This window comes from Dipodomys merriami, unplaced genomic scaffold (genome assembly GCF_024711535.1).
Source record: "Dipodomys merriami isolate MVZ:Mamm:240054 unplaced genomic scaffold, mDipMer1.0.p SCAF_7, whole genome shotgun sequence".
Classification (NCBI taxonomy): Eukaryota; Metazoa; Chordata; class Mammalia; order Rodentia; family Heteromyidae; genus Dipodomys; species Dipodomys merriami.
In genome coordinates, this window is record NW_027206290.1 from 19,077,573 (window position 1) to 19,091,446 (window position 13,874).

Genomic DNA, 13,874 nt, shown 5'->3' on the forward strand with positions numbered 1-13,874 from the left:
TCCGTCTTTTTGGTGGTTATTATTATTTTTGTCCATTGTAGTTCTTGAACTCAGGGCCTGGGTGTTGTCCCTGAGCTCTTTTTGCTCAAGATTAGCACTCTACCACTTTGAGCCACAGCACTGGTTCCACTTTTCTGGGAGTTAATTGGAGGTAAGATCTCGTGGATTTTTCCTTCTGGGGCTGGCTTTGAACCACTTACAATCCTGAGATCTCAGCCTCCTGAGTAGCTAGGATTACAAGCGTGAGCCACCAGTGCCTGGTCTTGGTGGAAAAGTCTCAATAGACTTTTCTGCGTAGGCTGAATTCGAATCAGCGTCCTCAGATTTTAGGCTCTTAACTAGGATTAGAAACATGAGTCACTGACTCCTAGCTGCCACAGATAGTTACTTAAATAACTGGAAGGAAAAAAAAATCCAGATGTTTGGATTTTCATGAAATTGAAAATGATTTACTGAACAGCAATCCTGCAGCAGATTGCTGTAGACCAGGTAGAAGCAGTCCCTGTGCTTAAGACACACAAACCTCAGTAATGACAATCTTCTACTAGGCCAAGCATTACCCAACAGTGTTCGGATGTCCTTCCTCTTTTTAACTTGAATAGTTGGGCTGGGAAGGTGGCTCAGTGGTAGAGCACTTGCCTTGCATGCATGAGGCCCTGGGTTCGATTCCTCAGCACCACATAAGCAGGAAAAAAAAAGCGGGAAGTGGCACTGTGGCTCAAGTGGTAAAGCGCTAGCCTTGAGGTGAAGAGCTGAGGGACAGCAGCATTCAAGCCCAGAGTTCAGGCCCTACGACTGGACCAAAAAATAAAAAAAAATAAAAAATAAAATAAAGGGCTGGGAAGGTGGCTCAGTGGTAGAGCGCTTGCCTTGCATGCATGAGGCCCTAGGTTCGATTCCTCAGTACCACATAAGCAAAAAGAAAAAAGCTGGAAGTGGTGCTGTGGCTCAAGTGGTAGAGCGCTAGCCTTGAGCTGAAGAGCTGAGGGATAGTGCCAAGGCCCAGAGTTCAGGCCCCACGACCGGACCCAGAAATAACAAATAACAAATAAAGTTGAATAGTTTAAAGAAACAAATTCTTATAAAACGGAAAACTTTTAATTGTTTAAAGTAAAGGCACAAGTAAACATTTTAGGTTACCATACAATGTTATAATAAAAAAATTACAACAGTAAAATTAAATACATTATAACCCCACATCTCTGTAGTATATGCAATGTGTTCTATCATCTTCTTTGGAGTGGAAAGAAAGGATGTGATATGAAAACACAGATTCTAAGTAGGATCCGCTCTACTTTTAACTAGAGATTTTAATTTCAGTAGAATTAATACCTTTTTAAAAACAAGTTTTGTTAAAACAGAGCAGTAACAACTTTCAAGCTACAACTCCAGTCTGAATAAGTAAACTGCTAATTTTACAGAATAAAAGCTGTCAATGTCAAGTACTATACAATAATCAAGCTGGTCATAAAAAGCTTTACCAACACATTACACAAAGTACTTTCTTTAAATCTGAAGATTACAATGCATTATGTAAATGGCAAGTGAAGACCCAAATGATTCTTTATGGTATCAAAAATAATACACTTCATTATTTTCCAGCAAAGGCACTAGCTGGGGAGTAACATGCTACATCATGTTCTGAGCCAAAAGAAAATTTTTTCTAGACATAGTCTGATGTCTCTATTAGTCAGCAAGCACAGAATGTCTACTGTCTAGCAAAAAGAGAAAAGAAAAAAAAAAGACCCAGCAGGGAGATATTTATGTGAATTTTGTGTGAATTTACGTCTTTAGGCCTCTTTTCCCAAGAAAATTAAAAAAAATTTAAAGTCAAAGTGCTTTCTAAATCTTAAGATCTCTGCTTCATTATTTCACTGTAATCTGCACTGCAGCCTCCGCTTTCAGCATCTCAGCCCAGGGTGATGACTCCACCAAGAACTACTCCAAAGGAGCAAAATTCTCCATTGTGTCATTTCATTTACTCTTCTCAATATTCAACTATTCAATGAATAACATTTAAATGACACAAAATATTAGATTAATTAAAATCCATCTACCTCAATGTCTCAACTTTCTTTCTTTCTTTCCTTCTTTTTCTTTTCTTTCTCTCCTTCTTTCCTCCTTTCTCTTTTCTTTTCTTTTTGGTCTGTTGTGAGGCTTGAACTCAGGCTGGGTGCTATCCCTGAGCTTTTCAGTTAAAGGCAATCAATCACTCTACCATTTTAACCACAGCTCCACTTCTGGTTTTCTGGTGGTTCATTGGAGATAAGAGTCTCGTGAATTGTCCTACCTGGGCTGGACTGGAACCATGATCCTTAGATCTCAGTCTCCTGAGTAGCTAGAATTACAGGTGTGAGTCACCAGCACCCAGCTCAAATTCTTACAATATACTTACATTAGTGAATAAAATGGTGTCATCAGGGCATAGTATCCCATTGCATCCTAAAGGCAAGAAAGATTTCAAAGCTAAGTAAGTTGTATCTGAATGAATTTTTTAAAAGCCTGTGTTACCTAGACTGGTCTTGACTTCCTGTACTCAAGTGATTTTCCTGCCTCAGCCTCCTGAGTAGCTGTGATTGTAGCATAACTGGCTTGAATCAGTGTTTTTTTTCTGGCTTTTTGTTGTATTACAAGAGCATCAACAAATTAAGATTTACTTACCATAGTTAATTTAACACGTAGTTCTAGTCAGACACTGTATTTAGGAAACTTTCTAAGCATATCTTTTTTTGTGTGCATGTGGAGTTTTGGATCAATTCCAGGATTTTGCACACACCAGGCAAATGTTCTACCACTGAGCTCTACTTCACAATATTCTTCAGCTGGGCACCAGTAGCTCACACCTAATCCTAGCTACTCAGGAAGCTGAGATCTGAGGATCATAGTTCAAAAGCCAGCCTGAACAGGAAAGTCTCCACTAAACTACCAAAAACAAAAACAAACAAAAAAACCCTAACTTGAGCTGTGGCTCAAGTGGTAGAGTGCTAGCCTTGAGCAAAACAAGTTCAGGGACAATGCCCAGGCCTTGATTTCAAGCCTTAGGACAGACAGACAGAGACAGACAGGCAGGCAGACAGACAGAGACACAGACACACACACACTCCTTCAAACTTTGGAATTTTGGGAATTCAAAGTCGAGTTTACAAAGATGCTATTTTATAGTTAAATTATAGCATTTACTTAATGAAGCATACTCTAAAGATCAATGATGAATGTTTTAGAATTTTTTTTCTCCTCCAATGGTACAGATATCCTTCCAAAGTTTTCTGTGGAACCAAAGACTTTCTCATATAAAACAGCTACAACACTGGCCATTGGAATAGTTCTAGGGGTATAAGGCTGCCAGAAAATCTTATGCTTATAAATCATTAGCTCAACAACAAAAGCCAAAGTAAAGAAATAAACTTCATAATTTGAAGTATCTACATCAAGCTTTGTCTGTAAAGGGCCAGGTAACTAATATTTGGCTATATGAGCCTGTAGTCTCCACTCCAACAACTCAACTCGGCCAATTATAGCACAAAAATCAGTCACCAACAATATGATAGGCCTAAGTGTTCCAATAAAACAATCTGTGGTCATTGAAATATGAATTCCATATAATTTTCCAGTGATTGAATTACTCTCTTGAATTTGCCCCCAACTATTCAGAAAATTAAAACCAGTCAGCTGACTGGAGTTAACTCGTGAGCTGTGGTTTGCTGATTCCTGGGTAAAGCCTGCTTTTTTTTTTTTTTTTTTTTGGTGGTGTTGGACATCAAAGCCAGGACCTCACAGATGCTAGGCAAGCACTCAACCACTAAACTACATACACCCCACATTTCATTCAGATATTCTGATATGGTGGGTGGAGGGCAGTGACAGAAGTAACAGAGCTGTGCATTGTCTCATTTTCCTTAAGCAATGACCACTTTGGCTCCCGGTACAACATTAAAAAGTCGAATCCCCAGCACTCCCGATTCCAGGAGGGCTGTCACTTCCAGGAGTAGATCTATACTTCCTCAACTGCAGAGGGTTGAAGCGTGCTGATAGGCACACATTTTGTCTCCATATATTCAGGAAAAAAAATTAAACCAGAGGAACTTAAATCACTCGAAGAAAGAAGGGGATCAAGGTAGACCATTTTGAAAGTTTTGGTGTCCAAGAGATCTGGATTTATAACCTGGTGCTCCAGACATAGAAGGTATGTTTTCAATTTCATTTCTTAGGCAAACAGATATGAAGGCCTTTTTGGAAAGGCCTAACCCACAATGTAGCATAAGGCCTTATGTCTGGTGTAGATAGAATACTACTTTGGTCTCTTCTACTCCAGCTCATCTTTTTTTTTTGCTCTCTCTCTTCTGTGTTGCAAGACTGTGTAAAACTGTACTTGCATACATACTGAATTCTACATTCCTCTTATTCTCTATGGCTATTCTTATCCAGACTGCCACTGACAGTGACAATCGAACGTATCCAGGCAACACATTCCTGTGGTCTTTCCATAGGGAAATATAATTTGGATTTTTCTTACTATTTATTAATGACAGGCATTCAGGTTTCTGGGAGGTGTAGTCTAAATGATACAAAAGCAAGAACTAATAGGAAAGGAGTCTTATGGCTTTTTCTATTGATCAAAAACAAGAGAATCTGAAGATAATATTCACAGGTTATTGTAGACATAATTGTTTTGCATCTTGGACCCTTGGTCCACTGCTTAAATTACATACACATGAAGATCTCACTGACAGTGTTTCTGAATAGCAGTCAGTGAATACTGTGGTATGCGAAGCAAAATACTAGAGCTATTAAAATATTAGTGTCTGATTTTATTTCTTTCAACCTATTATTTACAGAAGTCCTGTTAGGAGGCTAAAAGCAGTCATTTTGCAACATGTAGATTCTTTATATAAAATCATATCCAATGTTTGGGTAGTACAGACATAAATATGTACAAATATATTATTTGTAGTTAACCTACCACCTGAACAGTAACTAACACATGGAAGTATCATACACACATACAAGTTAGAAAGTAAAACAAATCTTAACTCAAAACAAGTAATAATTAGCTTGTGTTTATAAAATTATAAAGAAAAAAGCTTTGTGTTTTAGAACTTTTAGTGGTCCACTAAAAGTTCATTAGTGGTCCACTAGTGGAAAATAAAATCTCCAACATAACACATGGTAAATCAAATATATCTTGGTCAAATGTCTAGTAAGCTATCTTGAAAACAAATTGATAAACATAAATATACAATTTGTTTACTAAGCATAAAATATTGCACAAGAGCAGTTTTGTCTGAAGAAAACTAAAGTTTTCCATTGTTTTTTAACTTCAAATTGGTCCCCACATTGAGTTACAGTCTTATTTACTAAACAAGAAACATTAATAATCAGTAATACTGTTAGAACCTTATTTTACCATTAACCATATCCCAGTCTACTTTATGGCAATGGAAAATCAGTGGTGAAAGTTTGGCAAAGATAAAAGGCAGATAAGATCATAAAATATATATGTCTATGTACATATGAAACAGCTATATTCCAAAACTCCCTAATCACATGGAAACCGATTCCTTGGAGAATCCAGTGGAAGTCACAGTGAAGGTCAGACAGTGGTTGAGTACGATTCTCTGTGTGGAAGCCGCTCCTTCCCAACCACTCTCTTAGTCTCTTGGGTTTCTAGCACACCGTCTTCTGTTTCGCTCTCACTACCATCTGCCTCAGTGGGGTCCAAAGACATTGGGTCAGGTTTCCCAGGCAAAGGAAAAGCAATGACACTTTCCTGTAGGGAATTTTCTATAAAATCTTCATCAGAGGAATGGAAGGAGTCTTCATCTCCCAGCAAATGGTTGACGATGTGGATTCCATCAAAAGGAGGTTGGCCTGAGAAGCTCCTCTGGCCTTTTAGGCACCTGAGCTGTAAAACGAAGCTCAAGTTAGTACACTCCAACCCAAGAGATGCACAGCCTCGAGAAAGCTCGTGTTTCATGTGGAAGGTCTTTAGACACCCTCATTTTTTTTTCTGCTTATAGATATGATCATTACCAATTTTCAAGCGCCTATTGTGTGTTATGTGATATGCACACAATCACAAAAGTCTCACAAAAGTCTTTTTTTTTTTTTGGGTCTGGTTGTGGGGCCTGGACTCTGGGCCTGGGTGCTGTCCCTCAGCTCTTCAGCTCAAGGCTAGCACTCTACCACTTGAGCCACAGCGCCACTTCTGGCTTTTTTCTTTTTGTTTATGTGGTGCTGAGACTCGAACCCAGGGACTCAGGCATGCAAGGCAAGCGCTCTACCACTGAGCCATCTTCCCAGCCCTCACAAAAGTCTTATGCAGCTGGTTTTATTATTTTATTCTACATGGAATCAACATAAAAAGCGCTGTGTGGCTAGTTTTATTATTTGCACTCTACAGATTAAAAAATGAAGACTGAAGCTAGGTGCCAGTGGCTCACGCCTGTACTCCTAGCTACTCAGTAGGCTGAGATCTGAGGATCTTGGTTCAAAGCCAGCCCGGGCAGGAAAAGTCCATGAGACTTTTTTTTTTTTTTTTGGTCAGTCATGGGGCTTGAACACTGGGCCTGGGCACTGTCCGTTAGCTATTCTGCTTAAGTCCAGCGCTCTACCACTTGAACTACAGCACCACTCCCGGTTTTCTGGGGGTTTATTGGAAATAGGAGTCTCATAGTCTTTCCTGCCCGGGCTGGCTTTGAACTGAGATCCTCAGATCTCAGCCTCCTGAGTAGCTAGGATTACAGGTGTGAGCCACCAGCACCCGGCCCGTGAGACTCTTATCTCCAATAAACCACACTAGAAAACTGGAAGTGGCACTGTGGCTCAAGTGTTAGAGCCTTGAGCTGAAGAACTGAGGGACAGCACCCAGACCGAGTTCCAGCCCATGACTGACCAAAAAAAAAAAAAAAAAGCAGACTAAGGTAGAAGAATTTATTAATGGTATATAGTTAATAACAAAGTTTAACTTCAAACTAGACCTTTGTGTGCTTGTCCTAGGGCTTAAACTCAGGGATTGGGTGCTATCCCTGAGCTTTTGTGCTCAAGGCTGGTGGTCTACCATTTCTGGCTTTTTGGTGGTTAATTGGACATAAACATCTCACAGACTTTCCTGTCCCAGGCTTGCTTCAAACCATGATCCTCGGATCTCAGCCTCCTGAATAGCTAGGACAAGTGTGATCTACCAGCGCCTGGCTACTAAACATAATATAATGAACTCCATGTACTTATCATTTCATTTCAATAAATAATGTCAGACAACCTTCTTGCCGCTGGATTAATTCTGAGGTAAACCTCAGAAGTCTTTCAGTTCAAATTTCAGATGTGCCGGGCGCTGGTGGCTCACACCTGTAATCCTAGCTAGTTAGGAGGCTGAAATCTGAGGACTGTGGTTCAAAGCCATCGGGGCAGGAAAGTCCATGAGACTTTTTTTTTTTTGGTTGGTCATGGGGCCTGAACTCTGGGCCAGGGTGCTGTCCCTCAGCTCTTCAGCTCAAGGCTAGTGCTCTACCACTTGAGCCACAGCGCCACAACCAGCTTTTTCTGCTTATGTGGTACTGAAGAATCAAACCCAGGGCCTCACGCATGCAAGGCAAGCATTCTACCACTGAGCTACCTTCCCAGCCGTGTGTGTGTGTGTGTGTGTGTGTGTGTGTGTGTGTGTGTGTGCATGCGTGCGTGCGTGTGTGTGTTGTCCATGAGACTCTTATCTCCAATAAACCACCAGAAAACCAGAAGTGGCGCTGTGACTCAAGTGGTAGAGCACAAGCCTTGAGCTGAAGAGCTGAGGGACAGTGCTCAGGCCCAGCATTTAAGCCCCATGACCAACCCCCCCCCAAAAAAAAATCTAGATGTAGTTCTATGAGGTAAGAATTCAAAGATCCCCAGACACTACCACTTCCCACAACTTAGACATCAGTTTTGTCCCTAGAACATTTTGTTTCAAATAAAAGTTGAATTTCACTTGTTTTTTCTTCTATACCAAGAATTTTCTTTTATAATAAAGCAGACTAGCTGGGCACCAGTGATTCACACCTGTAATCCTAGCTACTCAGGAGGCTGAGATCTGAGGATGGTAGTTCAAAGCTAGCATAGGCAGGAAAATCTGTGAGACTCTTATCTCCAATTAACCACCTGAAAACTGGAAGTGACACTGTGGCTCAAGTATTAGGGTGTAGCCTTGAGCTGAAGAGCTCAAGGACAGTGCCCAGGCCCAGAGTTTAAGCTCCACGACCAACAAAAAAATAAATAAATCAGTAAAGCAGACTAAAAACAAAGACAATACTCTGACTAGACAGCACTGGGGGACTGGGTGTCTCCTACCCTTCTCCTGCCTAGCCATTCCCATCCCTATTTATCAGGATAAACTTGTAGCCACTATCTTTTAAATCTTGACAGAGATGGAATGTGAAATACTCAGGAAATATTACAAACACTTTCAAAACTAACGGTCTGAGAGTAAGGACATTACACCCTTGACATAATACCTCCCAGCTTTCCTGCCAGACTTCCAGGAAGGTGTGAAGAAACCTCAGTGCTTCCCTACTTGCACATAACAACAGGAGACCAAGCATGTTGGTCTCCCACAAAAAAATTCTACGGACCGAGACCAAGAAAACATCATGGTGAAGCTCAATGAAATTCAAGTACCTTTCTTCTTGGCAGAATCAAAGGGATCTAAACTTGGAGCTGAGACTTTAGGAAAAGGCACAGAGCAGTGCTACTGCATTTCTACAACTGCCTTGTCTGATGCAACGTCCCACCACCACAGGGCAGCACGTGATTTACAGCTCCAAGTGTTAAGGCAGTTAATCTCTTCCTTTCCCTTTTGTTCCTTCTTCCTGGCTGTTACAAAGGAGGAATAGGGCAGAAGAACCACAACTTCCCAAGTGTTTGGAAAGCTCTGGCTTTCCTTTGCTCTAACAAAATTTATTACAATTAAAACAGTGTGGTCTCTTTCCAGATTAATTATAGATAAGTAACCATAGGTTGAATTATGGACACGTAACCACTCAAAGATATACCTAATGCTTCTGTGAGTACTGATAATACAACAAAAACAAAAGCAAGGAACCATCTGGTAAAAACAAGTAATCCCTTAGTCACCCCTGGATTTAGGATTGTGCACATGAGTTACAAGGAGGAGTTACGGGGCTGGAAGTAGGCATCTGGGCAGAGATCTCCAGTGGAATGGCTAGCAAGTTCAGTGGTCCTGCTTGCTAGGATATAAATGCTGTATTGCTTATGCCTGTTAGCAGACTTCTAGGAGCTAACTCTATTGAAAAGCAGACAACCAGTCTTTTTAATCCCTGTTTCCTCCAAATAAGCAAAATACTTTCATAGTTTTATAGGTAACAAACTTACATTACTACATAGTGAAATATAATCCACTGAGCATCTACATGAGATCTGCTAAAAGTGCAGTCACTCTACCCCAATCTAAGAAATCAAAATCCTGAGAATAAAACTCCAAAACCTGCATGTCCACAGGCATTTCATGACATTCAGGTGTACTCTAAAGTTTGAGCATCATTGGGATGGTGGTGGCTGGGAGTAGAGCTCAGTGGTTTGCCTAGCATGCCAAGGCCTTGGGTGTGACCACCAGCACCAAGAAAGGAGCACAGAGAATCACTGGGGTAGATTCTCTATTCAAACCAAATAGCACTGAGATAGTAAGAAGTTGATTTAGCTGAAATGGAAAACAGAACTTAGATTATTCAGCCCAAACGCTTATGAAGGACAAACATCTACCCTGTGGAGGTGTCTGATACAGACAAGTGACGCCATTTTCAATAAAAGTTATCCTCTCTCTGCTTCTCATACTTTCATTTTATTCAGACGGTAGCTCTATTGTAGCTTTTAAGACTGGCCTTGTACTTTATATCCTTTTGCCTCAGCCTTCTCTGTGCTGAGATTATAGGCAAAAACCACTACACTCAGCTCCTTCTTGGGAAATACATATAAACAAGTTAGCATATTACCGGAGGGGCCACTGCCCTTAATTCTGGATACTATAAAAACTTCTTCCTGATATTAGGCAACAACAATTACTCTTTGATTGAAAAGGCTAGTAATACATCTTTATCACTAAAAAAAGTATTATGTTTTCTAGTGAAATTAATTTTTAAAGTCACTTTTTTGGAAGTATTTTTGAGATTCACCAAGGTCCTAGGTATGGTGGTGAAAGTACTCAGAACTCTGAGGTAGAAGAATGCAGCATTTAAGGCTAGCTTGGACTACATAGAGAGATCTTGTGGGGGGAAAAAAAAAAAAAGGAGGAGGAGAGAGGAGAGGGATTCACAAAGGGAATAGAGACACCAGGACTCTGGAATTATTAAGGAACTCTCCTGAAAAGAATCTTAGGATAACCCAAAGGAGAGTATCAGCTATACCACCCTCTAATGAAGGTCAAGGTCAACAACCCAAAGATCCAGAACTTTCTGTCAGTCTTCCTCAGTCTTAACGTGGAATATTAACAGAGATTGCAGATGGCACCTAAGAGAAGTCAGAAAAAAAGGAGGCAATCTGGAGAGAAGAAGACTTAACGACAGAATTCCCTTATTCCCATAAAGACACTATTTGGCAGATGAGAATTTTAATAGACAGATGACAGTGCTAATATACAAGTGGCATAAAGCACACCGTTCTTACCTGATGTCGACTGCTTCATCATGTTATGCATTAAGAAACAGAGAAAAAAGTAAAAACATGTATAACTTCAAAGAGACTAGATTTTAAGATTTCTCTGCAGGCATCAAACAATACTGGCCCCAAAAGCATTTGGTAATTAAAAAGGAAAGTGATTATGTATTTTATAAGTCATGAAGAATAAAGAAAACAGGAAACTGCCATGTTCCCAGTCTGATGAATGTAGGTTCTAACAGGAAACAGCAGGGTTTCTAACAGCATGATAATAAAAATTCAAATCTAAGAAACAGTATTAGCAACCATTTAAAGTACTTCACTCAACAATTATCTTTGAAATCTGAGAGCAGGGAGAGCCTGCAGGGGTGAATCATCTTGAGCCCCAAAGAACTCCATAATCATTAAGGGTATGTGAGAAGGTTAAAACTTCTGTTAGTCTACTTTCCTAGCGGAGCCACTAAATTTCCTTAAAAGAAAATTCACATAAGGGGAGTGGGCACAAATATGGAGGGATAAAGGGTGAATAAATGCAGCAGTGGTACTCACTAGACACTACATTGAAAATGGACCCTACAACTTGTAGGTAGGGATGGAAGGGAAAAACTGGAAAAGAGTAAGAATGTTCAAAAAGAAATATACTTCTCACCTGACTTACATAACTGTAACTCCTTCGTATATCATCTTTATAATAATACAAAATAAAAAAGTTCACAAAGGGTGGGGCACAGAAATGGAGAACAAAGGGTGAACAAATGCAGCAATGGCACTCAGTAGACAGACACTATGCTGAAAATGAACTCTACTACTGTGTGTGCAGACAGGAGGGAAAAACTGGGAAAAAGTGAGGGAAGGGGTGACAATGTCCAAAAAGAAATATATTCTTTATATGACATATAATTATAACCCCTCTGTACATCACCTTTATAAAAAGAAAATTCACAGAAATTATTTTTGTGAAACCAAGAAGGGCCACACTTCCAGCTTTTGTAGCCTCCAAATGTAGGTTATTAGTAAATAACAGAAAAATCTCTGCTGAGGAAATTTGAACACCTGGGAAAGTTTCTACAGGGCTGGTGGAGATAACAGGTCTGCATGGGGTTCTTTTGGTGCAGATACTGCAGGATACTATTAACCAGAAAACGGTGAGTTCAATACACCCTTTTACTTTTTTTTTTTTTTTTTTTTTTTGCCAGTCTTAGGACTTGATCTCAGGGTCTGAACACTGTCCCTGAGCTTCTTATTGCTCAAGGTAGTAATATACCAATTGAGCCACAGCACCACTTCTAGCTTTTTCTGTTTATGTGGTACTGAGGAATTGGACCCAGGGCTTCATGCATGCTAGGCAAGCACTCTACCACTAGGCCACATTCCCAGGCCCCTTTTACAATCTTTTTTTTCTGGGGGTCAGTCATGGGGCTTGAACTCTGGGCCTAAGCACTGTCCCTCAGCTCTTCAGTTCAAGGCAAGCACTCTACTACTTGTGCCACAGTGCCACATCTGATTTTTTTCTGGTGGTTAACTGGAGATAAGAGTCTCATGGACTTTCTTGTCTGGGCTGGCTTTGAACAGTGATTCTCAGATCTCAGCCTCCTGAGTAGCTAGGATTACAGGCATGAACCACTGGCACCCGGCTCCTTTTACAATCTTAACATTTAAGGGTAATAGACTTATTTATGATGTTTTAGAGTTAAAAGTTGAAATATTATTCAACTTGCAAATGAAAGTTAAAGTTGATATTATTTCAAGTTAACACATCTTTTCCCCCTGTGCGTGATTGGAGGGTGTACTATACAGACAACTATTGCGTTCTGAGATTCAAAAGAGTAAGAGGAAGGACTGCACTGGGTATTTTGAAAGACAATCAATCCACAACAAAGTGGAAAAAAGTCATCCACCAAAAAAAAAAAAAAAAACCCTAACCAAATGAACTTTGATCACTACTAGACAGGGGGTTTAAACCACTGAAGTGAGTCATGTGATAACAAGTGATCTGCAAAACAGCTGCAGTAAATTTCCAAGACTGAGTCACATCAGATTATAAAGCTCCTATTTGTACATTTGAGTTTATATACTCAATCTTCATAAAACAGAGCTATGGCTTCTAAAGCTATTTCTGTAAGTGATATACAATAAAAATTTGTAATTATATATCATACATACATCATGGGAAAATACAATCATCGCAGCTCTCCACTTCTAAGTTCTAGAGACTTAAGTTGTTTTCTCCTCCTTCAAGTTTGGAGAGTAATTTTTTTTTTATTGGATTCTTTGTAGAATGCCTTTAATAGTTTTCTCATTTTTCAAAATTTAAAATAAAAACAAGTGGGAAATGATATGCTACAGCTTTCTCAATGACCAGCTTCTTTCTAAAAATTGTATCATAACATGACAAAGATTAAAACTAGCAACAAGCACACAAATCAAAAGATTTCCAGAGAATGAGAACAGGAAACCAATAAAAGTGATCATCTGAAGGTCACGACTTCTTGATCACTGCATGCCAAAATTCCAAACTATAGTACTTAATAGTGTAAAGTATTAGAACATTTTATGGAAATATTACTTAAGTAGCTTAAAGTTAAAGATAAAATGCAATAGTTAAAACTCATATAGAAGCAGTGAAAGAGTATGTACAGTATCTACCATGTATAAATGAAAAGGATAGAAAAAAAAGTTTGGAATGAAAAACACATTCTATACATTTTATCAAATGTATAGCAGGAGTGGGGGTCTTTTACAGAGACTTCTGAATATATCATGATATTAAGATCTGTCCAACATTCCAGGCAAATAAAATAAAACTGCCACTCAGTGTCTGTCTCCTGGCAGCTGAGACATCTTGATAAAACCATTAACATTATTTAAATAGTAGTCTAATGTCAATGGTGATGAGGCTAGGAATCTATGAGGTTCTATGTAAATTTCTGACCAATGACAGGAAATAAATCACTTCACATCTGTTTCAGTCTGAACTTGTAAAGCTACATCAAAGAACCATGTATATTTCATTTGATTTAACCTTTAGCTAGAGCATTTAAAAAACCTCAAACCGTTAGCAAAAGGCTCTCATAAGAATGAATTACTTCTATCAGGACTGAATTCTGTGAAGAGGACTTGATAGTCTCTAAAGCTGTTCAGTCAACTACATTTCTACTCACAAGTAATATACTATATGTTAGAAAGGCAAAGTTAAATAATAACAAGGCTCCTGCCGATGGTGAGTTAAGTATGGA

General features: G+C 39.4%; 1 protein-coding gene across 6 annotated transcripts in view; it reads right to left on the reverse strand.

The window, feature by feature from the left end:
* Positions 1 to 1,082: 1,082 nt before the first annotated feature.
* Positions 1,083 to 13,874, reverse strand: part of Evi5 (ecotropic viral integration site 5) — a 144,040-nt gene continuing 131,248 nt past the window's right edge. For all 6 annotated transcript variants that reach the window (XM_070007662.1, XM_070007660.1, XM_070007663.1 and 3 more), the window contains one exon: positions 1,083 to 5,902. In XM_070007662.1, the coding sequence (XP_069863763.1) occupies positions 5,591 to 5,902 (312 nt within the window). In that variant the 3' untranslated portion in view covers positions 1,083 to 5,590. The remainder of the gene's footprint in view (positions 5,903 to 13,874) is intronic.